This window comes from Pleurodeles waltl, chromosome 10 (genome assembly GCF_031143425.1).
Source record: "Pleurodeles waltl isolate 20211129_DDA chromosome 10, aPleWal1.hap1.20221129, whole genome shotgun sequence".
NCBI lineage: Eukaryota > Metazoa > Chordata > Amphibia > Caudata > Salamandridae > Pleurodeles > Pleurodeles waltl.
This window is the reverse complement of record NC_090449.1, coordinates 858,189,646-858,215,076: the sequence shown is the minus strand read 5'-3', so window position 1 is coordinate 858,215,076 and position 25,431 is coordinate 858,189,646. Positions and strand designations below refer to the sequence as shown.

Below are 25,431 nucleotides of genomic sequence, written 5' to 3'. Positions count from 1 at the left end.
ATTGCATATAGGGGAAGATCTGCAAGTGTTACTTATAGTCTATATGCCTTTTTATCTTGCATGAATTTTAGTATCTTGAACTTATGTATGGTCTCGGTGATTTGCCTGCATGTTTTTATTTGTATTTCTTTTGTGGATATTATTATATCCGAATAAAGATGTTTTACTTTATACTTTCAAGATGGCCACCTTTTTGCATGACACAATGTGGTGGTCATCTTGGAAGTATAAAAATAATATTTTCATAATGGTAGCCCTGTTGTGTGATGCAACTTAGCAGACATTTTGAAAGTATGCAGACATTTTCTATACTTTTAGGTTTAGCCCCTGCGTTGCGTCACCACAAAATCAACCAGAGTGGAAGCCATTCTGAACATATGAGAAATAGGCTTACAAGAGGTCACCCTTACGTTTAAGCTTCTCACCTCCTGTTTTCTGAATTTTGTTCTTGTTGGCCTAGGGCCTTGTGTACTTTACAACTGCTACTTAATGCTGTAGTGTTTATGCTCACTCCTCTAAACTGGTAAAATTGGCTTATATCAAATTGGTATAGTTAGGTGTCCCTAGTAAAGTGGTTCAACTGGTACCCTGGACCTGCAAATTAAATGCTACTAGAGGGCTACCCATTTAAGTAGCCCTCTAAAATCTGTCTAAGCACTGTCATAGAAGCTTGTGTGGAGTTTTAAACTTCCATTTCCACTTGAGAAAATAACACCTTTGCCAGGCTTAAACCTTCCGTTTTAATACATATACATCATCCCCAAGGCAGGCCTTAAACATCACATAAGGATGAGTGAAGTGTATTTAAAAAGCTAGACGTGTACTGTTAACTTTTATCTGTCCATGTAGTACAAAACTCTTTTAAATCCATTTTTCGCTACTGCAAGGCCTACCTCTTCCATAGGGGAACAGTGGGTTACCTTATTATATTTAATAAATTATAACCTTTGGCAGAAAAAAGTAGAAATGTCATGTTTAGTTTCTTAAGAATTGTAATTTTTAATCCTTTTTAATGATAAGGTTGGATTGTAAGTCACAATTCTGAAAACTGCACTTTTAGAAAGCTGCCATTTCTTGGCCCTAACCATTTGGTGTCAGCGTCCTGTCATAAGCAAGGCAGTTGGCCTTTGTGTATTCCTCCCAGACAGTGGCAAAAAAGGGAATTAGGTTTTTGCAGGATGGGCAAACCTGCCAAGATAGGAGGGGCGGCACTGCAGACATCTACTTACATTTCAAAGGAGCTGCCTCAGCATACTCACAAAGGACTTCACACTAGTCTTTGGGCACCCAGACATCCTGGATGTGGGGCAGGGAGGAAGGGAATTCCAGCACCAGCTGTAAAAGGAAAACTCCAGAGGTTTCTTCCACTTCACAACTGGCACCAGGTATACAAATAGGACCAGGGAACCCACTCTTCAGTTCACGCCTGGACTTGTGAAGGACACTCAGAAGTATATGTGTAGTATATTCAATATATATGATTTGTATATATAATATATGAAGCTCATATATTTATGTCTGTTATCTGTTCTGTAGGTTTATGTAAAGCTTCAGCTATATTGTAGATTTTATGTTATTTGGTATGGACTGTTTCCACTCCTGCTGTGGCTCTCTTTAGTTCTTCTGGAATACTCTCTGTGTTCCTTGGGAGTCAGTTGGAGCAGGGAGAGCTGCATGCTGGTGCGGGTGGAGTTTCTTCTGCCTACAACTTATCTAATAAAGGCAGTCAGATTCAACATCACTTCTCCTGTTAGTGTTATATTTGGGGTAACCTCAATACTATATTTTTGGCGACGATTTGGTCCACAAACCTTCCTTTGTTATTTTGGAAACTTCAACGCACAACTTCTTGTCATACATATTTGAGGTACTGTTTGGATATTTCTGTGTGACTTTGTTTTTTATTTTATTATTGTTCTTTGATGTTTTCTTTTTGTCGTATACTCAGATTTTGATGTTAGGGAGCGGCTTGCCTCGCAACTTTTCAAGTGCAGCTCGCGGCTGCATCTTGGTAACGCATTTTCTTGTTGTTTTCATTGCCGTAAGAACGAGTCTACTAGCACGGTTTGTCTCGCAGCTGTTGTCCGTTACAGCTCGCGGCCGTGCCTTAGTTACGAGTCTTGACGGCGAAGCCTTTATTGCTGTACTTACATTGCACGCAGGTCGTCTCACGGCTATCATCAATTACAGCTCGTGGCCACAGCTCTATGTTAGAGTCAACATTAAAGCGTGTGCGCAGCTTACATTGCATGTGTCTCTCCTCGCGACCATTTACAGCGTGCACTTTTCCTGGATGTTATTGAAGTGTCCACAGATGACTTTCTTCTCCTTATTTATTTTGATTTATTGCGCTATGCTAAGCGCTTTAGATCTATGTAACTTGGCACATTTGGAACATTTATAATACATTTGTGCGTTGAAGTTTCTTTTGGTTCTCGTGGAGACTTTTGGAGCATTTTCAAAGACTAGAGGAATACGTGGATACTTTTGAGCATTTTCAAAGACCACAATATTTTCTTCTTTGTTGTCAAATAGTTACATTCCTGTTTTTTTTCTTGTTTTTACATGTTAATTCTGAGTATACGACTTTCTTTTTAATGATTTTTGCGCCATTTGGCATATAAAGGAATATATATATATATATATTTTTTTTTGGAACACTATTTTCAACAACAACTTCTCCAGACATCTACTACTTGTTATTTGAACAATGCAGAACATTACACCACCTCCATTTTTCTATCTTTACCTGGAGATCCTCCTATTCCAAGGAACAAGTGGAAGAAAGTCCTTCTTACTTATATTCGTGTCGGTGGAAGTAATTTGTCAGTTGAGAGGAAAGCATCAGTTCTTCAACATTGTCTAGGAGCTGAAGGACAGGAAATTTTGGAGACGTTACCTTCTGTTGATTCTCTGGATGGCGCAGAAGGAGACACTTCTCTTAATGAGTATGAAATAATTTTGTTGAAGCTAGATAGACATTATTTGCCTAAAGTTTCCATCATACTTCAAAGATATTATTTTGGCAAATGTAAACAAAATGACACAGAGACAATTGAGGAGTTTGTGACAGATTTGTGTAAATTAGCGTCACAGTGCAAGTTTGGTAACAATTTGGATGAGCGCATCTGTGATCAATTTATGCTGGAATGCAGAAGTGACAAAATTAGAGAAGCTCTTTGGTCAAAGGGTGACCCAACTTTGGATGAGGTTTTAGTTGTTGCAAAACAGATTGAACATTCAGAATCTTGCATTGAAGATTTACGAAAGTCTAAAAATGTTACTAATACAGTTGAAACCTTAAGTGCCAAAACTAAACCTAAAACTAGTTTCAATGTGAAATCAAAATTGTTATGTTTCAGATATAATTCGGTGTCGCACTTGGCCAATAGCAAAGATTGTCCTGCTCTTAATGTTTCTTGCAATAAGTGTGGAAAGAGAGGGCATTTTCCCAAATGTTGTAAATCCTTTGGCAAAATGAAAGTGAGTGAAGTTGAATGTAATAATGATGATGATGATCACAATTTTATTCTTTAAGTAGTTAATTATGTGAATTGCATATGTGTATTGCATTGTATTCAATGTGAGTATCCATCTGACATACTAGAGGTGAATGGTGTCAATATATCCATGATGATGCACTCAGGACCAAAGTTAACTTTGGTATCAGAGACTGGTTAAGCAAAATATTTTGAGGGAAGAGTTACACTTAGAGAACCTGATGTTACACCGTATCCTTATGGTGGGAAACCTATTGAGTTAAAAGGATTTTTTGATGCGCATTTGTTTTCAAAGAAAACAGAATTGATGGTATGGTGTACGTTCCTGTGGTGGGGATACTATTCTAAGCTGGCCACATCAAAAGTTGTTGGGGATTATTTTAAATCCCAATTCCGTGCCACAGGTTCAAGTACAGAAGGTTTATAATTTGGGTGAAGAGTTAATGTATGAGTTTCCAGATGTTTTTAACAGTAATGTGGGCTGCATCAAGGGTTATAAACATTGTATTGTATTGAAGGAGAATGCGTCACCTATAACTTGTGAGGTTAGAAATATTCCTTTCAGTTTACAGGATAAAGTGAAAGCAGAGCTTCAGGGGTTGCTGTCACAAGGTATTATTGAGAAAGTGGAAGCTTCTCACTGGTTTGCCCCCATTGTGGTGGCCATGAAGAGTTCTGGAGACATCAGGTTGTGTGTTGACCTACGAAATCTGAATAAGGAAGTGTTGAGGGTAGATTTCCCTTACCAAATATTACAGAGATGGTTAGTTCTTTGGGAAATGCAAAGTACTTTAGTCCTTTGGATCTTAGCTCTGCATACCATCAGGTGTCGCTGTGTGAAGAATCTAAACTGCTGACTTATTTTATTATACTGTTTGGTATTTACAAATTCAATAGAATGCCTTTTGGTCTTTGCTCATCTGCATCTGTCTTCCAAAGACTTATGAATTATATTTTGGGTGACATTGAAGGTGTTAAGTTTTTTCAGGATGATGTCGTCGTTTTCACTGACACCCTTGAACAGCATAAGGAACATGTCAGGGAGGTTTTACGAAATTTTTAGTTGAAGGGTATCACTTTGAAGGGAGTTAAGTGCAAGTTTTTTAGGTCAGAAATTTCATATTTGGGTCACATCATATCTATCGGGAGACATTGTTAGACCCAAAGAGGATTTAGTGAAATCTATTGTGAATTTTTCTGCACCTGTGAAGAAAGATGAAGTTAAGGTGTTTTTGGGCATTGCTGAATTTTATTCTAGGTTTATACCTAATTTTGCGAAAAGATCTTCTTCCATTAGGAATTTGCTCAGGAAAGGAACAGAGTTTGTTTGGTCTCCTGAGTGTCAAACGAAGTTTGAAGATTTGAAAAAAGCTTTACCCTCAGCTCAATCGCTCAGCAGTTTTCAAATGGGTCTTCCTTGCTATGTTACTACAGATGCTTCTGAGAAAGGTTTAGGTTGTGTTCGAAAGCAATTGAAGGATGGTAAAGTTAATAACATTGCTTTTGCCTCACGTAGTTTGCGTGGAGCAGAGTATAAGTACTCAACGATTGAAAAAGAAGCTTTGGCTATATTTTGGGCTATCAAGAAATTTAAGCAGCTTCTTTGTGGGACTTTCTTTGAGGTGCATACTGATCATAAACCTTTACTTGAAGTCTTTGAGAAGACGGAGTTGGACAATATTTCTTCTCAAATTTGTAAGTGGATTGTAGGTCTTCAGGAATTTCATTTTGTTGTAAAGTATGTGCCTGGTTGTGAGAATAAAACTCCTGATTGTCTATCTAGAATGAGAATGAAAGATTTAGATGAATATGATAATGATACTTCCTGGTGGGTTGATGAGGATGTTAAGGTTTGCAGTAATACAGATGGATGTATTTCTGAGAAAGAGTGGTTGCATGAGTTAAGCAATGATGATGAGTTGCAGGAGATCATAAGGTTGCTAAGTTCGGGTATGTTCCCGAACAATGTTGAGAAGATTAGTGTGCAGTTTAAGAGGATTTGGCATGAACTGTCCGTCCAAGAGGGATTGGTATTGAGAGGGTGTAAGTTGATACCTTCTTTTTGTTTTTCGAGACCGTCTCATGGTATTTGGAAGACAAAAGAAAGAATGAGAAGTGCGTATTGGTGGCCAGGTATGGATTTGGCGTTAGAGAGAAAGGTTCAAGATTCTGTGGAGTATAAGCTGGTTGATAAATACTTAAAACTTAGGACTCAACCTATGGTATTAAAGGAGATTCCTAAGGAGGTTTGGGAGGAAGTCTCTGTTGACATCCTGGGTCCTATTAGTTGTGGAGCTCTTTCCAAATATGTGGTAGTTGTAATGGATGTGTTGTCACGCTGGCCTGAGGTATTGATTACTCCTGAAATTACATCTATGACAGTGGAGAAATTTCTGTCTGATGTGTTTGGGAGAGAGGGTAATCTGAGGTATATTTTGACAGATAATGGGGTTCAATTCAGGTCGAGATTGATGTGTGATTTATTTACGTCTAGAGGGATTGTTCATAAAAAATGTGCATTGTACCATCCTGAGACCAATGGTAGAGCGTTTTAACAGGACTTTGAATGAAACTATCCAATTAGCTAAGCAGTTAGGAGAGTATTGGGAGAGTATGGTAAAATGTAAGGTTGAAGAGTATAGATTTACTCCTCATGCAGGCACCAGTCAATCTCCTTTTGCCATGTTCAGAAAACGTGTTCCTCATCCCAAGATAAATCATCCGTGGATTTTGATTATGAGAAGCAAAAGAATATTGCTCTAGAAAAAGAATTGGATTGTCAAAGTAAGAGGAAACATGCTTTTGATGTTCGGAAATCCGTGAATGAATTACATGTAAGTGTGGGTGACACTGTCAAGATCAAATTACCAGGAAAAATTGGTAGTGATAATTCACACTATAGTAAGGTTTTCAAGGTCATTAAAGTGTTTAAGGATGCGGTTAAGGTTGATGATGGTCGTATATGGAATCTGAACAAAATTTGTCAAACTTAAATGAACTTTATTTTTGTTTTCTTTGTATTTTATTTTTCTGTCTTGTGAGAGGGAAGATGGTGTAGTATACTTGATATATATAATTTGTGTATATAATACATGTAGCTCGTATATTTAGGTTTGTTATCTTTTCTGTAAGTTTATGTAAAGGTTCATCTTTGTTGTAGATTTTATGTTATTTGGTATGGTCTGTGCCACTCCTGCCGTGGCTCTCTTTGGTTCTTCTGGAATGCTCTCTGTGTTCCTTGTGAGTCAGTTGGAGCAGGGAGAGCTGCATGCTGTTGCGGGTGGAGTTTCTTCTGCCTACAACTTATCTAATAAAGGCAGTCAGATTCAACATCACTTCTCCTGTGAGTGTTATATTTGGAGTAACCTCAATACTACAGTCTGCCTTGTATTTCAGAGGACTGCCCTGCTTATTGAGGCCTTGCTTGATGTTTGAACCCTGGACTACCAGTATGACTCCAAGGTTAGTTAGCTGTTCATCTGTTCTGATCTACAGGGACACAAAATCTCCAACAACTTTCAACTGGCACCTTGATGCTGTCTGAAGTGGGTCCTACCCTGCAAGTGGAGCCCAACCAGTCCTGGACTTGTGGAAGTGGTGCTGAAGGTGACCTGATAACCTAAAAATCCCAAAATTTGGGACTCAGAAAAATTTCAGCCAAAAGCTTCCCTGAGAACTGACAGGAGACCGTGACCTACCTGCTCGCTGAACCAAACAAGGTTCATTGTGGGTCCGCATTACTTCGCAGTAGCCCCAGCTACGTTCTCAACAGCAACAAACCCGGTTCAGCGCCCGAAAGAGTAAACATCAATGTAGCTCTCATCAGCGTCGTCCCACTGGAGATTTTCGACTTCAGAAAAAGAGACTAAGGCCCTCATTATGATACTGGCGGTAAAAACAGCCTACTGCGGTGGCGACGGTCAGCAAAAGATTGTCACTGCAGCTACCAGCCATCCGCCGTAATATGACCACAGCCGGATTTTCGCCAGAAGGATGGTGGAAATCCGTGCCAGCAGATGGCAGTAAGGTGGTGCCGCTGCCAGCAGCAGCACCACGCCTGTAGACCGCCACCAGCTGTATTATGAGAAATAATACGGCCTGGCCGTGTTCTGCTGGCAGACGCTGCTGCTGGCAGCAGCGCCCCATCTCCTGCCGGAGGGCCCCCTGCACACAGTTAAGTGGGTGCTCCGACAGGGAAGGGGAGTGTTGTGTGTGTGTGTGTGTGTGTGTGTGTGTGTGTGTGTGTGTGTGTGTGTGGGGGTGTTGTGTGTATGTTTGTATGTGCGTGTATGCGGGTGTGTGCTGCGTGTTGGATGTGAGTGTGTATGTATGAAGGTGTGAGTGGGTGTAGGTTATGTTTTGTGAATGGGTGTGTGCGTGCATGTTTGAAAGTGTGTGCAGGTGTGTGCGAGTGGAAGTATGCATGTGTGGGAGTGTGTGTAGGGGGAGTGAATGTAGGGGAGGTGGGGAGGAATTAGAGAGGCAGGGGGTGGGGGGCTAACTGGAGTTGGAGGGTGAGGGGGTAGACCCCTATCAGTGACAGGGAAGGGATTCCCTGTCACTGATAGTGCCTACTGCCATGGTTTTCGTGGCAGTAAGGAAGCCACGAAAACCATGGCGGTAGGCGGGGTCATAATCCCACAGGTGGAACAGTGCGGCAGCCGGCTGGAGACAGATATCTCCAGCCCGTCAGCTGTCACCGCCATGGCAGTCGGAGTGGTACATTGGCGGGTTGGATTCAGCCATAATATGGCGGTACGTACCGCCAGCCTGTTGGCGGTACTTACCGCCATATTTCCACCGACCGCCGGGGTCATAATGAGCCCCTAAGTCTAAACGTAGAAATCTTTACTGCAACTCTGTCCAGGGGGTCTCCAACCATGATGTCTCCTCCTCGGACACCGCCAGTTGCTTTGCCCTGCTGAACTTTATCTTCTCAGAAATTTCTGTTCACAGTTTCTGTTAAGTCCTAAGGTAAGCCAAGACCAGGCCCAATCCAACCGTAAGTCTGCGGTTGATGCTTTAATCTACTAGGTGCTAGTTTTAACTAAAATCGGTAATTCACAACTCTGGTTCTACTGATGGGATTTTTTGTCGCTTTGGTGTCAATGTGTTACATTATACAGTATTTTTCTAAATTGGTGTGGTATTTTTGTTGTGTGGTGCTTTCACTTTATTACTGTTTAAGTGCTGCACAAATCTTTTATACATTGCCTGTAAATTATGTCCAACTGCTTTTATGCAAGATTAAGAACAGTTACGTTCTGTGGTTCACCTGAAAAGATTTTGGTTGTTGCTTGAAAAGGGTGCACACCCTCTACAACCAAAAACCCAATTTCCTAGTCACCACTTTAGGCTTTACCAATACCAGCATCTTTGATAAGCATCCGGCATTGGTAAAGCTAAAAGCAACAACCACAAAGCACTAGCAAAGAAAGACTGAGCAGCTTTACTAGGGCTCCCAGTATAATAAAAAAAAGGTTGATAGCTCAAGATAGGAGAAATAATATACTATAGGTCTATGTCCTTCATTTTGGTTTTTAATCACAACAAATAAAGAAATAGTCTTAAATAATTTCTGGAAAATAATTGTTGCACTGCTGGCTTGGTCCTTCCTTTCCCAGTGTACTGACGTTATTGAAGTACAACCACATTCACACATGCAACTCCAGTTGGCTATCACTTTTTGGTGCTTAGCCCTACCTTTCGTAATAAAGTACTAAACATTTTATGTATGGTACGTGTCTGATATAATGCAAGGAAGATGCTATAAATCTTCAATTTATTCAAGTAGGACCCTAAATTGTTGCTTGCTGTTTCCTAAATACCATCTTTTGAGCTATGCAAATTACTCTAGCAAAAATAGGGATGGTGTGGTCAAATGCAAATACATTAAAATACTTTACCTGGCCTAAAATAAAGGCATTGAGCTCCCAGCACCATTCTTTAGCACGAAGTGACCTAAACACTCAAACCCAGACAACCAGCAGATAGAGTAAACAGTTGAATTACTTTGCATCAACAAGAAGTGTTTGGGTGTGGGATGCATGTATTGAAAAAACAGAAAACAATCCCAACAAAACATAGATATTGAATGAATACATTTTATTTAGAAAAACATAGTTTGTCACTTTACACAAAACTTAGCACCCCAGTAATTAAACAAAAAAATAAAAACAAGGCAATATTACACAATATAAATCTTTTTTTTTATAAAAAATACTAGAACCTAGCAGTTGACCGAACTGTGGAGTTGATGGCACTGCTGAATATGTTTAAATTACAGTCAACCTCATTTTTCAATATCTCATTTAAATCAATCAGCTGTACACTCACATTCCCAAGGTAGCATTTGCAAGATAATGGCAACAGAGATTACTTTCCAGCAGTGGAAATTTGTCATATTTTGCAGTTCAAGCAAAATTTCAGCAGTGCATCCACAGTCAAGAAAAATTGTGTCAAACAAATAATTTCAATAGGAAACGGGTTAAGTAAAATGTAAAGAAGTCGACCGAGAAACCCTGACCATGCACAAATAAGACAAAGAAGGTATAACATTCACAACAGGTTTACAGAAGCAGCATCTGGAAGTTACTTACATGGTACTAGAGTTACATCACACTTCCGCCATGAGGGGCAAAAATTCAAGAGTAACCTACTGAGGTCTGTCACTGCAATTATTAGTTACAGAAGGTTGTGCATGCTGTGACCTTGTTTTACAATGAAGGGTAGGAGATACATGGCTAGGTATAATATCTGGGTATAATTAATTATCGAAAGGTAGCAACATTTACTTGTATTTCATAATATGTAAAAAAAGAATATATATATTAAAAAACAAAACAAACAAAAAACACACTCATGCTCATAATCCCACAGTAGTGCGGAGTCAGAAGAATATGCATGAACAGCAAACCACAGATACGAACAGGTTTATTATAGAATACAGTAGCGTACTGTATTACATGTAAAACTCATGAAAGGGAAATGGGTCAGCACAAAACAAAGAATGCATTGCTTGAGTCGCCTTAACTTTGTCAGGGTTTTTAAGTCCTCATTATCCTCAGACTGAGGGACGGGCTCACGCTTCAAATATTAACTAAATTGACTGAATTATCATTTTAATTGAGAAGAAAAATATTTACTTATTTTGCTGGCAGTCTACTTTTTAAAGTATAACTATATGAGTTTATTAAAATATCTCTGCGAGTGTATATACACACACATTAGTTACATCACCTAAAGCATAACCTTCTCTTTAACATAATTTTACTGAATACAATCTTAAATTACATATTTTACAATTATATTTCAGGTTCAAATCCTTATCAAGTTGGTAGTAGAAAAGATACAGATTCTGTTCACTGAAATATATGTTCCAGCCCTCCTCTCTCCTCTTCACATCATGTGAATTACCACTTAGTCAAAAGACAACCCCCTCTTCATATGTTAGTTTATTTACATGCATTTGAAACAATGCATAAACTGCAAGGTTTGTTCCGGTGTTAGACGGTGGTGAGGGCGAAGGTGTTCAGCTGAGTAACGTAGCAGTATTCTTCATAAGATGAATATATGAATTATGGCCAGATGGGGTTTACCCAACAAAAATGTGTTTGTGTAAACAGCAATACTTCTTTACAATAACAGCAGGTACCATTACGCTCATTAACTTCTGCAACAAACATGTTTTTACAATCTGGAGAAGAGGTAGACAGGAGCATAAACACAAAGGGGTGTGTTGTGAAAAGAGATGAGAACTCATGCAGGTCCGATGCAGTACTTTCCAACATACAAAGGAAATATTTAAGCCTATAATGCTTCTCATAGGTCACACTCCATCTTCACTAAGGAATATAAAACACAGCTGTGAAAATAGGAACCAACATATTTACCATGCACATTCTATGCACAGGTTGCAATGCTTTCAAGTGATGCCACCCCTGAGCGATCTGCTTTGAATGCAGGCAATGGATCGAATGACAATGATGAGTTCACTGACACTCAGACGAAGAACTCATTCCATCCAGTGCCCCAAATGTTGGCCAGGGGCCAAAGACTATGGGTTAGACCTACAAAGTTAAGCTTGTTTTTGATCACCCAAGAGATGAAACCCTCTCGAACCTTGTAAGAAGCCGCTAAGACATCCAGCTACAATAATAAAACCTACGTACTGTAGTAAGCATTGTTCTACAATATCCATCTGCAGTGACCCTTAGCTCCCAGAGCACTAGTTGGCATGTCAAAAGAAGGAGAGCAGGAAAAACCTGCACATCACACAAAAGGCACAACTTAAGGCCTTCTGGAAACGACTGCAAAAAAAAAAAATTATCAGCCAAACAGTAAAAAAACAAAAAGCAAAGTCCTTGGAGAGTAATAGCATCTGTAGTGGGTTGGTCCCTTGTACAATGACAGTTTGTTATTCACAAGATCATGTTGTTGTATTCAACCTTCTATAAGACGGTCCTGTTGAGTGGTACTTGATACACACAACTAAAAGCAAGAAACGTTGATTACTATCTTATGGCATCAGCAAATGGATGCCCATTGGTGTATAAGGAATACTAAGTATGTTCACCATTCACCTGATGATCAGACTGATCACCCTGATCCAAATTGTCTGGTATCCCAATCATGAAGAGCTTTAGTACTTGTGTCAGCATTTACAATGATTAAAAATGGGATGTTTCAGACAAACTCCTACTGTTCTCAATAATACTACTCAATTACAAACAGGAAGTAGGCTAGGATGTACGCTAAGTAACCTGGCAGAATTCAAAGAGGAGTCCGAGCATAAAGTTCATCTTTGCTAAACGGTGTTCTCTGCATCAGGCAGTGTGAGTAACAACAGGAATGTCAATTTCAATACCAGACATCCGGGATCGAGCCGAGTAAGGAGCGGAGACATAGCTATGTAGGCTGGGCGCCTGCGAGTAGAGAGGCTGCCAAAATGCATAGGGCAGAGATTTGCAAGCACAATACCATAAAAATAACATGACAGACGTGAAATACATGCCCCCGGAGCTCCCAATGGCCACGAAGACTGCACTATCATATGTAAAAAACGGTCCAAATTTTCGATTCAGAGAGTCATTGTAAAATATAGACCATATAGATGGTGTGATGCTCATGGTGCCTGCCAATATATACAACAAGCCAGCCACCAGGTGGCACCCTGCACTGTTGACCAGACAGGCTGCAAGCTTCAGGTTTGGTACACTGGATGAGAAGGTGGTGTTGCAGATTCCAATCAAACAAAGCAGCAGTGCAGAAGCAGCGGTCAGGATGCTAAGGGGAATGGCAAACTGGAGGACACGTATGTCTAGCTGGTCCACTGTAGCGTACCAATCCGTGTCGAACATCACACACTCGCTGGTCCCATCAAAGCGGGCGCACTTCACCCACAGCCCTGTGAAAATGGTGAGGTTTTTCTCATTTCTATTGAAAGTATAAAGGCTCATTTGCCGCCACTGTGGAAGCAAGGTGGCAGCGAACAGACCCGCGATGGAGGCAGTCCCGCTGACAAAGGCAAACAATGTAGCAGCATGGACTTCTTGGCAACCCATTGTTGACCTGTGGACAGTCACTGGTGCAGCACTACAAAGCAAAAATAAACATACATCAAGTTACTGAGTGACTTCTTGAGCTTTAAGCAAAGTAACAGAGCCATCATTGACCACCATAGTAGGCTAACAAAACAGTCATTTATTTTTTAGGTTTGCATCACAAAATGTTACTAACAATTTAGTCTTGTAATTGGTTTTATTGGAAATTTACTTTAGGTGTCTGCTACTGTTGCTTCAGCAAGACAATGTTTAATTTTAGGTAAATATCTAGAACATCTGGAAATGAGTGAAACAATCTTACTATATAAGAGTTAGGTAGCGTGTGTCCAATATTCAGTGTATGTATTGATGACAAGTAGTGGAAAATAATTGTTTTGTTGGAAACCTGATTTCAAGTGGAACCATGCCTCTACATAGCGAGTTTAAATGAGTCCCATGTCCTATACCAAGCACTACAAAGCCCATCTGGGCTTGTTGTGCGCCGTGAGAATTGACAGTTGCACCAAAAGTTTGTATAATGAGACAGCCATTTAAAGACCTTGTGTTAATCAACCAACACACCACAATCATTTAATTAAAAGACTTGTGAATGATACATGACAACTATTAACTTAACGATCACTCTCCAAATTAGAAAGAGGACTCTGTAAAATACTTTCAACTAAATGGAGAACTGGGAGACTGTTTAGAAACTATCACATTATGTTTTCAATAGATGTCGGTCAGTTTGGGGTTCTAGTCACCTGGGGAAGCCTACTGGTAATCCCTCGTACTATAGCAGAGACCAGACCTATTGGTTTTGTCAATGCTAGTTGTATGCTATAATAGTTGGGCAGTTTTGCAGCCACTGTACCAAAGCTTCTTGAAAAGGGAAAGCAGATGAAGAAACAACAATATTAAAGTTTTGTTCTTAAAATACCTAGTATATGAAAATACCTGTATCACAGTATGTTTATTAATTCTTCGTTAGAAGTCAGGAAACACTGGTAGATGAATACAGTGTGTAAAATCTATGTACTCCAGTGCATGATGATCCTCATCTACCATTAACTTCAGAATATACTATGCAAGCCATAATCAATCTGCAACATGCAGAGACTTAATCTACGCCCCAGTTTGATTGAAGTATTTGTGATGTTGACACCTTTGATAACTTTTTATTATTAGGTGAAACAGGAATTCTTAATCAACCCGTATATGCAAGCATCATATTACAAGCTTTGAATCAGACACTTCACAGACCAAGGTCATTTTGTTATTAAAACAATGCTCACAAACCATCCCTGCACGCTTGTTTAAAGCAATTTGTGAATTAAATGAGCACAAGTAACAATAATTTGCCTGTGTGGTTGTCGCTGTATTGCAAACAAGTACAAGCCTCTCTAATCTTCCCCAGTGGGTGGGAATACATAAGTGGCTTGTTGCATCTTCTGAAAGCAGATTCTGACACCCAGTCAATGGTGCTCTGCTGGTTCCTCAAGTGTCAGCCCTGCAGATGACATCGCCTTGCCTCCAGCACCAAGGACAGTAAATATATTGTTTCATGTAATTTTCCTGTCAATTCTCTGGAGCCTCGGTTTGTGAAACCGGCTCCACCCTGCAGGTGCAGATCTTCACCTGGCGTACTGCGCACAAGGTGAATGCATCTAAGGGATATTTTTACACCATTTGGTCCTTCTTCATAAAGTAACTGTTATGTCTATCTGTAAAGCGCACTATCACCAATGAGTGCATCCTGGCGATGAGCACACGTGTGTACGTAGCCCTGACTGTGGGAGGTTGGTTAATTGAAAAGTCAGGTCATGAGCTTCTAATGGAATTCAAAAAGAGAGGAGTCGATTCTGATGTGGAATGGGAGGTTGTCCCGCACTTCAGGAGTGATGCGAGAGAATGCCTGCCCTCCTGAACTGGTTCTGTGTATGCGTAAGGAGTGTGTGAGTAGGAGTCCTGCAGAGCGGCAGTGGTTGGTGGAAGATGTGACTGTCCAGACAGGAGGGGCCCGAGTTGTTTAGCACCTTGAATGTGTGTGTGTGTGTGAGGAGTTCGGATTGAATACGTTTGTGTATCAGGAGCCAGTGTAGGTCCCCGATATGTTGTATGATGTGAGTTCTGAATGGGATTTTAAGGATGAGTATGGCTGCTGAGTCCTGGATGCTTTGTAGTTTTCTAGTGAGTTGTTTGCTTATCCCAGATTTTGGAATTAAAATTCTAGTGCTCTTGGCCTCATAGGGTGTAACTTATTTATCTATTTTGGCAGCAAACTTTTAATATTTTTAACCAACATCAAATGGGGTTACCTTCAACGCAGCCTTTTTTTAAACATCTCAACACAGTGCTACTGGTTCTATTAGAAGCTCATCAAAATTATCTTAGAATCAAGGGGAATAATGAGGACAACTGGCATGAAGTCCTCTTTTTATGACTGTATTGCCTGTTGGCACCAATATGAATGCTGGTCTCTGTCCCTCCCTCCTTAGCTGTCCCATCCCCATTTTTCAGTCCACACACATTAAGCCTACTCTGTAGCCCTGTGGAGGGTTGGCTGCAACTCCACCCTCAATCGCTTTACTCCCTATTATGGTATAGCTGCTCATCATTCCTCTTCCTGTCTGTCACATTTTGGGCTGTTTGTCCCTTGCCCCGCTCCATTTTCCACATTACCATGTACCTTGTGACCTACTTTTAATCTCAGAGTCATCTCCGGCACTTTTCTCCCCCGCAGTATCCACCCTCATCTCCATACAAGACTAATCAGACAAGGAACTATCAAGTTAGTTTATGAATTTAACTTAGTGTTGGAGACACAGGTATCAAAACAGCTCTAGACAAATTACTATTAACCACCCCTTCTACAACACACAAACTCACCAGCGTAATGTACGTCTAGGGGAATCATAAAAGAGTGTGTATTTAGGAACTGTTTTCTACTTCTCTGACAAGTGTCAGATCTATCACAAGTACCATCCAGATTTTCAGTTTTAAACATCATCCAATTGCTGAGCCTCTGACAATCTGTTCTTCCAGCACTAAGGCTAAATCCACAATATCCACCCGACTAAAAGAATGGTCAGTGATGGTTAATAGGTGTTTGTCTCTGACCAAAAGGCCTTCAGTTCCACCAATGCTACTAGGCCCTGACCAAGACACTGCAATACTTTTTCGTTTGTAGAGAAAATAGCTACATCTTATGATCCCCAGGATAGACAACAGGTTTTCTTGGATATGGTAACAAAAACATGAGGAGCAGTAAACGCAAATTTAGGTACTTTTATGGCAGCTACACCATTTTTATAGTGCACGCTAATAACTTAGTGCAACTGTGTCCATGCCAGTTTGCTTATGAGCTTTGGTGTGGTTTGGTAAAAAGAAAGGTAATTCTACCTTCCTAAAACAAACGGGAGCAAAGCACTATCTAATGTGGGTAGCATGATGTTCCAGAGTTAGGATCGTCAAACCGAAGTTTTTATTTTTTTTAGTGACATATTTCGAAGATGCATTGTTGAGTATCTGTAGTTCAGTGCCTAGGTTGGTGCTTTGTCCCCATTTTTAAGTGATGTATAACATTTTGAGCAGGGTCTCAGAGCACACTGCCTGTTCGTGGATGTGTTCTAGTGTTGTGGTCAGGAAGTCCAGCAGATGCCTTTGAACGTGGTTAAGAATGCAATAACCATGCGCTGACAAATTAAGTTTCCAACGTATTAAAATACTAACTAGTGGTGCAGAATGTACTAAGTTCTACACTTAATTATTCACAAAACATTACATTTCATTGCTCACAACACCCAAAAAGCATACAAATGATTACTTGGACAAGGACATGAGTCTCTTTCACATAATATACTGTGTTTTTCTAATGGTAAGAGCAGTCTCACTGTTATGGAGACTGCTATCAGCATGTCTTGTTCCCACGACAATGAACACATCAATACAACACTGCTGACCAGAAATAAAGCTTTATAATTTGTGCAAATATGTATTATAACTTAACTATCCCACTGATTACTGCACTAAACCATATCACCAGTATCAGAACAGAACACAAGTTCATCGCCTGAACACTCACTATGTTTGAGTGGTACATAGTTATAAAGATAACCACTCAATTTCTAGGTAAGAAAATATGAACATATAGATATTCATCACAATGGGAATGGAAACACTGGCTGTACCTTCAAACTTCCCTACTACAGCAAGGTAAAAACAGAAGTTTCTCAGCTTTGATCCACCTCAGTTTTGGATCACTGCAGGCAACTTCTTAATTGTCTAACATCACAATATATTTCTAGCATTTATGAAATAAATACACAGAATGAAGCAAAAATGCAATGCACAATGTATTTTAAGCTATTTTCTGTATTCAACCTTAGTTACCTATGTCTGTTCAACTGATGATGTATCAGGCTGGCAGAAGACACAGACCTACACACGTTTCAGGCTTGTGAAGAAACTTCATCGGTCTACTAAGTTTAAGCAGCCTTGGAATGGGTTTATTTGTTTGGCATTTTTAAGTAAAGGAAGGGTGATGGTGAATTTAGTAAGGTGGTTGATCTTAAGAATGTCAGGCCTCATTACCAGTGCCCTGTTTTTTGCCTTCGTATTCTGTTCCCATCCTTCCCAGTGGAGTAAACAATGCAGGTGCAGGGGTGTGGAAGTTAATAAAATATCTACTTGTCCATGGGACAGGTTGCTTCAGAAATCTACTCATCCAGTTCAAAAACCCACTTGTCCTTATGGTGCAGCGACAAATTTTGGCACCAAATTCAGTATGTAAGAGCTCTGACAATAGCATCTATGATTATGCAAGGGCTCAAACTACAGTAAGGTTTGAGTACTAGTAGACTAGTAATTACCTTATCTTGCCAACTTTCAGCAGAGCTACATACTGGAGCTGGAGGTAGCAGAAAGCAATAGTTTCAGGGTTAGAATTCTTTTTTTGAGTCTGTGTAAAACTAACTTGCATGTTTTAGGGGGTTTCACCAGCTTTAATTATTTCCCTGACTGAGAAAGGCTGGAAATTTACTCCTGACAAGGACAAAGTAAAACTTTATCCAGCATTGGCGAAAAAAGTGGTTGAAGGGAAAGTGAACTTGTAAACTCTTAAAATGTTTGTGTGAGCAGATCTACACATCTATATTTGCTCATGCTAAAATGCAGTTTTCCATATCCTTGTAAAATTCTGTAAATTCTTGTGAATTCAGGAAAGGCGTAAATCTGCACTAATTCAAGGACATATACTATGGGTGCACTTTTATGATTTTCGCTAAGAAATGGGCCCCTAGTTAGGTCTGACATTAACTAAGGCCTTTTGTTTTTATTAAAATTCTCTCTATCGGCCTGCTCCAATGTGAGTGAAAGCATTCTGCTCTTTCACGACAAGCATATCAGCACACAAAGTAATTTTGTTCAGAACCAGGACCTACTGTGGACATTTTTTGCCAATGTTTGTTATGATTTTTAAGGTCCACCAGCTCTCACAACAATAAAGATTCACAAAAACCATGTCAAAACAAGGCACTCATTGACAAAACAAGAGAATGGCGACGTATTAGCTTTGCCAGTGCTTGTTTATTTTCATGCTTCCCATAATCTTTAGAAACTGGTTACATTGATTTTCCATTATGAATGGTTATTGCAAATACTAGCATTAATCAACACGTTTTACTAAATGATGCTTCAAAGAAATAGTGCCTAAAAGTTCACAGTAATTGAGCAAAACATTTTTTCCCCAGTTGCATTTTTTAAGGACACATTAGTTTGAAAGCAACAGGTCTTGAGTCTTGATTTCAAGCTTCTCTAAATATTTGTGCTCATCCTAACAATACAAGGTTTGCATCAATGAACCATAAATACAAGTTCGAACAGTAGTAATATATGAACACAGAAACAATGCCCTTCCCTCATCCATAATGTACGGTACTGTAAACTGGCAGCCAAAAGCTTTGTGCTGCAAGGGGTTGCCCTACTTTCCACAAGGGAAAAATAAACATGAAAGCTCGTTATCCTTGGCCCCAAACAATATGTTCTGTGCGTTGGGTTACAGTAATTCCACACCCCTGAAGGCGTTAGGAGATGCTGTGAATTACAGGGCAGGGGGAGGAATCGGGGTTGTGCAGTTCTGTCCCGAATTCCATCAGTGCTTTTTAATTTGCCACCAAGAGATTTTGCATGATGATCAAGGCCACTCGGCCTTCTCACAACAGCACCCTTGATATAGACGTAGCTTGTCTGCCACTCATTTGGCACTGCTTTTAGAAGTGCATTCAGGAGGTCCATTGGCACTTTAGTTCTGTAACTTGTAAATGACGTGGAAGATTTTGCTTTTTCATGGTGCTGGTAATATGGGTTAACTTTACGTGGAGAACGGTAAGATGAGGAGCCTAACATAGGTCAAGGTGCAAGTGATTTAATGCACTGTAATACCAGATGCGACTTGGAGCAAGGTAGATATGCACACTGCTTAATAAGAGAATCTCTAATGGTGGGGCAGGATTGACTGGAGGAGCTTTAGGATTCTTGGAGTGTGATTTACAAGTAAGCTAAAGATGTCATCTTATAGGTATCAGTTAATGTAAACTAAATGTCCATATTTCCCTCATAAATGCAACTGTCATTGAAAATAAAAAGACTTGCCCATATTTAATAGCAATGAAACAATACATTGTGCAGAAACATTGTTGGCGTAGTTCTCTCTCTGTTCATCTTGTGCTTTATGTACAACTTGAAATATGCAACTTTGGTACTGTAAGCTTCATCAACCTGGAAGGCTGAGCACTGTAGGACATAGGTGCGAACTAGTCACCTCCATTTTCAAAAAGATTGAATTATTAATACAAATATTGCTATTGATTCATCTTCAAGGTCCTCACCTCATCTTCCACAGAAACACCAACTCCAATAGGCCCACAGATCTTCTGTACAACATTGAGAAGTCTCCTCAGACAAAAATCATTCTTCACCTCCAAAGAACCCCCCTGTATGCCCTAACACGGTGTGAGAAGCACTACCATCCTTCTATCCCTTGATCCTGAAACATGATTTGAGAACCCAACACTGATTCATGCCTGCAAAACTTTTCAGAGCAGTAGTAGTCTAAGACTAGCTGTTCTGTGACCTTCAAGTGATATAGCATATCCATATAACAGAATATGTTAAAGTTCTGTAGACCATGATACCTTGGCTCCATCTTTTGGAGCCCTGCACTCTATAAAACCACTGAATAAAAAATAAAAAAATAACTGTGATCTAAGACTAACTTTCTAGGGTGTAATTGTGCACATATCAGATTACCTTAAAACTGATCTGGGATGCAGTCAACAGAATAAGTGTATTTCAGAATTGTTGCCTTTAGCTGGTGAAATATAGTATGGCTGCTTAATGAAGATGATATAATTATTTACAAGAGCCGCAGAAATGCCATAGAAACTACTATGGTGGTATATCGTTTTATATGTAGCATGGATAACACAAAGCAGAATGCCTGAATGAGACGTTATGCACAGCATAAATTGTTTTAGCGCAAAAACATTGGAAACATTACCTAGATAAGGAAACAACTGTTTAACATTAGTAAGTAAAAAGTGAGCAGCTTTAAGTGCAGCAATGGAGGAAAAGAAGTCCCTCGACAGTGGGTGCAATTTTAAGCAATATAAATTGTTGCAATTATGAATAGTGAAAAAGTACTTAAGCAAATAACAGGGAGTAGTAATAGAAATCTGAATTTCTACTCCTGCTTCACAATCTCTCCTGTACTATCAAAACTTAAGGATCACAATTCAAAGATTTTTAGGTTATTGCACATTTTCCTTCTTTAAGTTGAGTTTTCCAACATATATAGTACATCCCTGGGTGTGGTTTGTAGCCTACCCTTTACTCAATTCTGGGCCTTTTGTAAGCTCCTTATCATTTGATCTTAGCCTTGGTTTACCAACACAGAGTCATTTCCTGGCAGCTTTTGTTATGCAAAATTTGTATTTTGAGAAACAAAATGTTGCACCAAGATCCGAAATCTGAAGGTTGTGTACTGAGTTTCCTAGTTAAACACCTATTTTCAAGCCTATTTGCCCTTGAAGACAATCTTCTGAAGAAATGGTAAACCCTACGATAATATTACATATTGTATGACATAAAAGACTTGCAGAAGGTACTGATTACTTTGATTTTCTATTTCTGGTGAACCAACTGTAGTTTAAAAGTTTTGGGACAGGTCCACGGCTTACAGTGGTACTGTCTGATTCTGGGCTGTCAAGCCATTCTTATATTTTTCCAAAAACTCCATACTAAACCTACATATAGATGTACACACTTCCTTAAGGTGCTTCTTGTCAACCCTCTTCATCCACCGATCTGCTTAAGAGGAATTCACGTTTCTTCTTCCTACCACAGCATACAACACTGGACAGTGGGTGAGCCCACGTCATCTTAAGGCAGTCTTATACTGCAAGCAATGGCATTTTATCTAAGGGTGGCTCCTTCGCTATGGCGCAGGAGCGTCGCCCCCTGGCTGAGCCAGCAGCAGAAAAGTAAAATTATAGTTCACTATCATTTTATTTTTCTGCTACTGGCTCAGCCAGCAGGTGATGGGAGGGGTGAGGAGATGGGCCACGGGAGATGGGATGAGGAATGAAATGCACCTACGTGCGCATGTGTGTTTGGCCAGCCAAACACACATGCGCACTTAGTTTTCTCCAGCCCAGCTATGGAGAAACTGCACAAGCTCCAGGGTTGTGTCTGGCCGGCAGTCCCAGCCACTCAGACCAATCCTGAAGATGCTTTAATGCTAAGCTGGGAAGCCTGTGCTGGTGTCCCAGCAGAGAATGCTGAGACACCAGACGAAGAGGAGAGGCCCGAGGCGGCAGGAGACGGAGGCATTGTTAAGTTTGTTTTATTATTATTATTTTTTTCACCCCCCCCAGCTCTCACTTTGATATTTATGGCGGCTGCTGCTGATTTTATCTGATCACTTGTGTACAGGTGCCAGAAAAGAAGTACACTTCAGTGGGAGGGCTAGTATGCCTCCGCTGGAGGCGATGGCATTTTACCTGATCACATGTGCCAGACAAGAAGTGCAATCCAGTGGAAGGGCTACTGTGCCTCCGCTGCTGGGCAACTCCTTTTTTTATGTATTGTCTATTTTTACACAAAAATACATACTTCCCAATGCCAAACCTATTGGATTTGCCAGTGTTTGTCCTTTTATGATCATGAAGACCGGGTTCTATTTTTAGTATATTTAGTACAAGTGCCATCAACTGATAAGCTAATAGTCATGACAAAGGGTAAGGCAGAACCTAAGCCTACAAGTCAAAAGAAGACCCATACCTCTGGAATCTGACACAGACAAACTCTAGTTTCTAGAATGTGACCCCATTAGGTTTCTATCACACAGTTATCCAAAATAATGTGTTTCATCACATGATTCCCAAACCATTTATAGGTATAGAACCCACAGGACATGATGAGGTAGCTGCCAAGAAAGCAAACTGTCCATAATTCTTATTTGGTCATCATGTAGTTTGCGAAGGGAAGTAATGTGGGAGTCAAACTGAACTCACGGTCGCAATAACAAATTCATGATTACTGGGTAGAATAATGTCCACAGGAAAGACATTTTACTACCAAAAATGCTATAAAAAGGTCATGGTCATTAATGGCTTCCAAACTAAAGGACTGATCACTAAATAATGCGGGAAAAGCCTGCTAGTGTACAGTCTCCTCATTTAGTAGACCTTATGACAGCCTATACTGTGCTGAGAGTCTGAATCAGGGTGTCAGTATACGAGACATATTATTTTGGACTTTTACTGTACTTCATGTAGAGATTAAGTATATACTCTTAAATAAAGTACTAAAATAAAAATGATAATCCTTTTTTAAAAACTTAGAAATAAAATAAATCTTTAAAAATGTGTTGAGCACCGAGCCCACCCTGACACTTTCTCCGAGGTACCACAGCCTGGAAAATTTCGCAGGAAGAAAGAGTGAATTGAGCCAAAACAAATTCAAAAGCACGTTTTAAACTTCTTCACATCCGAAAGAGGGACTTAATAAAGAGACATGGTAAAGTCCCAGTGGTAGAGATTTTCTTTTTCTTTAATCCGTTTGTGGTGTATTGCATGTTTTAGATCTAGAGAAAGTGTAGATAAATGGAACACCCATTATTTCTGTCATCAAGTAACCTTCACTGTTTCCTCAGTTTAAAGAAATTTAACTACACAGCTGTGCAACTGGTTTCTTCACGTGTATAGCTACATAAACATTAAACTGCATGACTGGACACTCATCCTCTTCCAAAAAGTGCCTCAGCAGAGACTGACATGTTTAGAAGATATTTCTTCTTCTAGATTTTTTACAAAATGACCAGAGGCATCTGATATCTTCAAGGTAATCCTGTTCCAAATTATGTGGCTAGACACAGAACAGCACAGTTTGCCACTGTCTTCACTGATAATTGAGGACGCCTTAGCCACACACCACAAGGGGTGTTCAGATCTGTGTGAAACAAATCGCCGGGAATATGTTTGGAGCAGGCATCTGCAAGTGAAATAGTAACAAGCTCCAAAAATGTACCAGTTTGACACTTTAAGCCAATATGTGGACAACAAAAATGGCATGCCATGCTTAGGGATCCTTTTTCCAAATTAAAAAAAATGAAAAACAAGAGGCTCATCCCATCAGCAAGCTAAAACAGTGGTGAAGGGGTAATGTTGAGCTTCCTGTTCTGCATGACATCACAAGACCACTGCAGTAATGCTTCTTGATTTCTGCGATTTAGCTAGAAATATGATTGACACCTGCCAATGTCAATATTTCAAACCACAGAGCAAAGCCTTCTCAGGGGGTCCGCGACTGCTTAGAAAATTAAAAAATATTGACAAATTAGGTCCCCAGCTTCTAGTAATGACTCAGGCGGGGGTCCCCGGATTCCAATGATGATTCAGTGGGGGTCCCTGGGGTCCATCAATGTTAAAATGGGGGTCCACATAAATCAAAAAGTTGGGAACCACTGATCTATTGTTTTACAAGAACAGGAGAGATTTTTTGCTGTTGCATTGGTGGTAACCCAACACCAGGGGTGTTCTATGTTAACACAACTATGCTACCTCAACACAGAGTCAAGAGTGATACCACATCCTAGGGAGACTGCGGTACAAATTTTGCATTAAAATACATCTAATTGCCAAATACATTCTGCAAGAGTACTAGAAGCCATTGGAGAACTAAGCCATTCAAATCACTGGACTGTTCACCGAGTCGACTCATTGTAATTTGTAAGCTGATGATACACAAACTCATAACCTACTCACATTTATAAGCAATTTCTTAAGGTTTGGATTACCGATGGCCCCTAGTGTGCAACAGTGCACACTGCGCTCAGTTAATAAGTTAAACGCAGGCTGTCACCCTGCTCCAAATAGCTTCCATTTAGCAGTCAAATGCTAATATATTTGCTCTTCTTGGTACCTCACGTATCTAGCCGCACCTTTGTTTTAATACCACATATCACACGAGATGACACACCTAAATCAATGGTGCCACAGCAGACATTGGAAACTCAGGAAAATGCTCGCATGTACACAGTCCGAAGACTCTGCCAACAACAAAATCCTCATGCCAAAACGTGAATCGAGTTGATCTGGGCCTATTTTACAGAGCTTCTCTCACATATCGCTACAAAGAGCGCACAACGAATCGTTTCAAACTGGTAGAGCTGCGGTGATTTACAGCGTGCATGTTTTCAGAGAATGCACAACACCTTACATCCCTGTAAATGGGTCAGCAATAGGAGGATGGTCTCGAAATCCCACATGCTATTATGCTTACAATCCGGGCATCCGTCGGGCAGCCCGCACAATTATTGTGGAACGAGCGAATCTGCCCCCAGTGCTCGAAGCATGAAATCAATGAATGGCTTCTGGTCGCTGGCTCTTCCTTCAGAAGACCCCCAACAGCAAACGCAATGCCGACCTGTCGTTAAAAAACGAAATAAAAAACAAAATTTAAGAGTAAAAGCACCTACCACTGCCTCTCAATCTGAACGTTCTCATACAGCAAACACAGGAGCCTCTACTCCCACACAGCTATACTGAGCATGCCCGCAGGTTCTCAGCCAGCTAAGCCCGGAGCATCCTGGGATTGATAGTTTACATGCTTCAGTCGCCTTCATGGAATAGGCTATGGAAGACTACAATTCCCAAGATGTCAGGAAATTTTCGAAACGTTGCTTGCATTAGTCACTGGTAGCAAAATACGAGGAAGAGCATCCCTCGACCCAGCGGTGATGGAAGAATAATATCATAATGCTGGTTGATAAGGAAGGTGCCGCTTTCATACTCTCTTCTATACGCACACTCTAATTGATTTAAACCTAA

At 40.2% G+C, this 25,431-nt stretch overlaps 2 protein-coding genes across 3 annotated transcripts in view; one reads left to right on the top strand and one right to left on the bottom strand.

Moving 5' to 3' along the window:
* ADAM22 (ADAM metallopeptidase domain 22) overlaps positions 1-25,431 on the top strand; it is a 1,118,190-nt gene that overhangs the window by 577,542 nt on the left and 515,217 nt on the right. The window lies entirely within an intron of this gene.
* Positions 9,587-25,174, bottom strand: CLDN12 (claudin 12). The gene is made up of 2 exons (XM_069211565.1): positions 25,080-25,174; positions 9,587-13,094 (listed from the first exon to the last, which is right to left on the bottom strand). Exon 2 carries the CDS (start codon positions 13,061-13,063, stop codon positions 12,326-12,328), a length of 738 nt encoding a protein of 245 aa, XP_069067666.1. The 5' UTR covers positions 13,064-13,094; positions 25,080-25,174; the 3' UTR covers positions 9,587-12,325.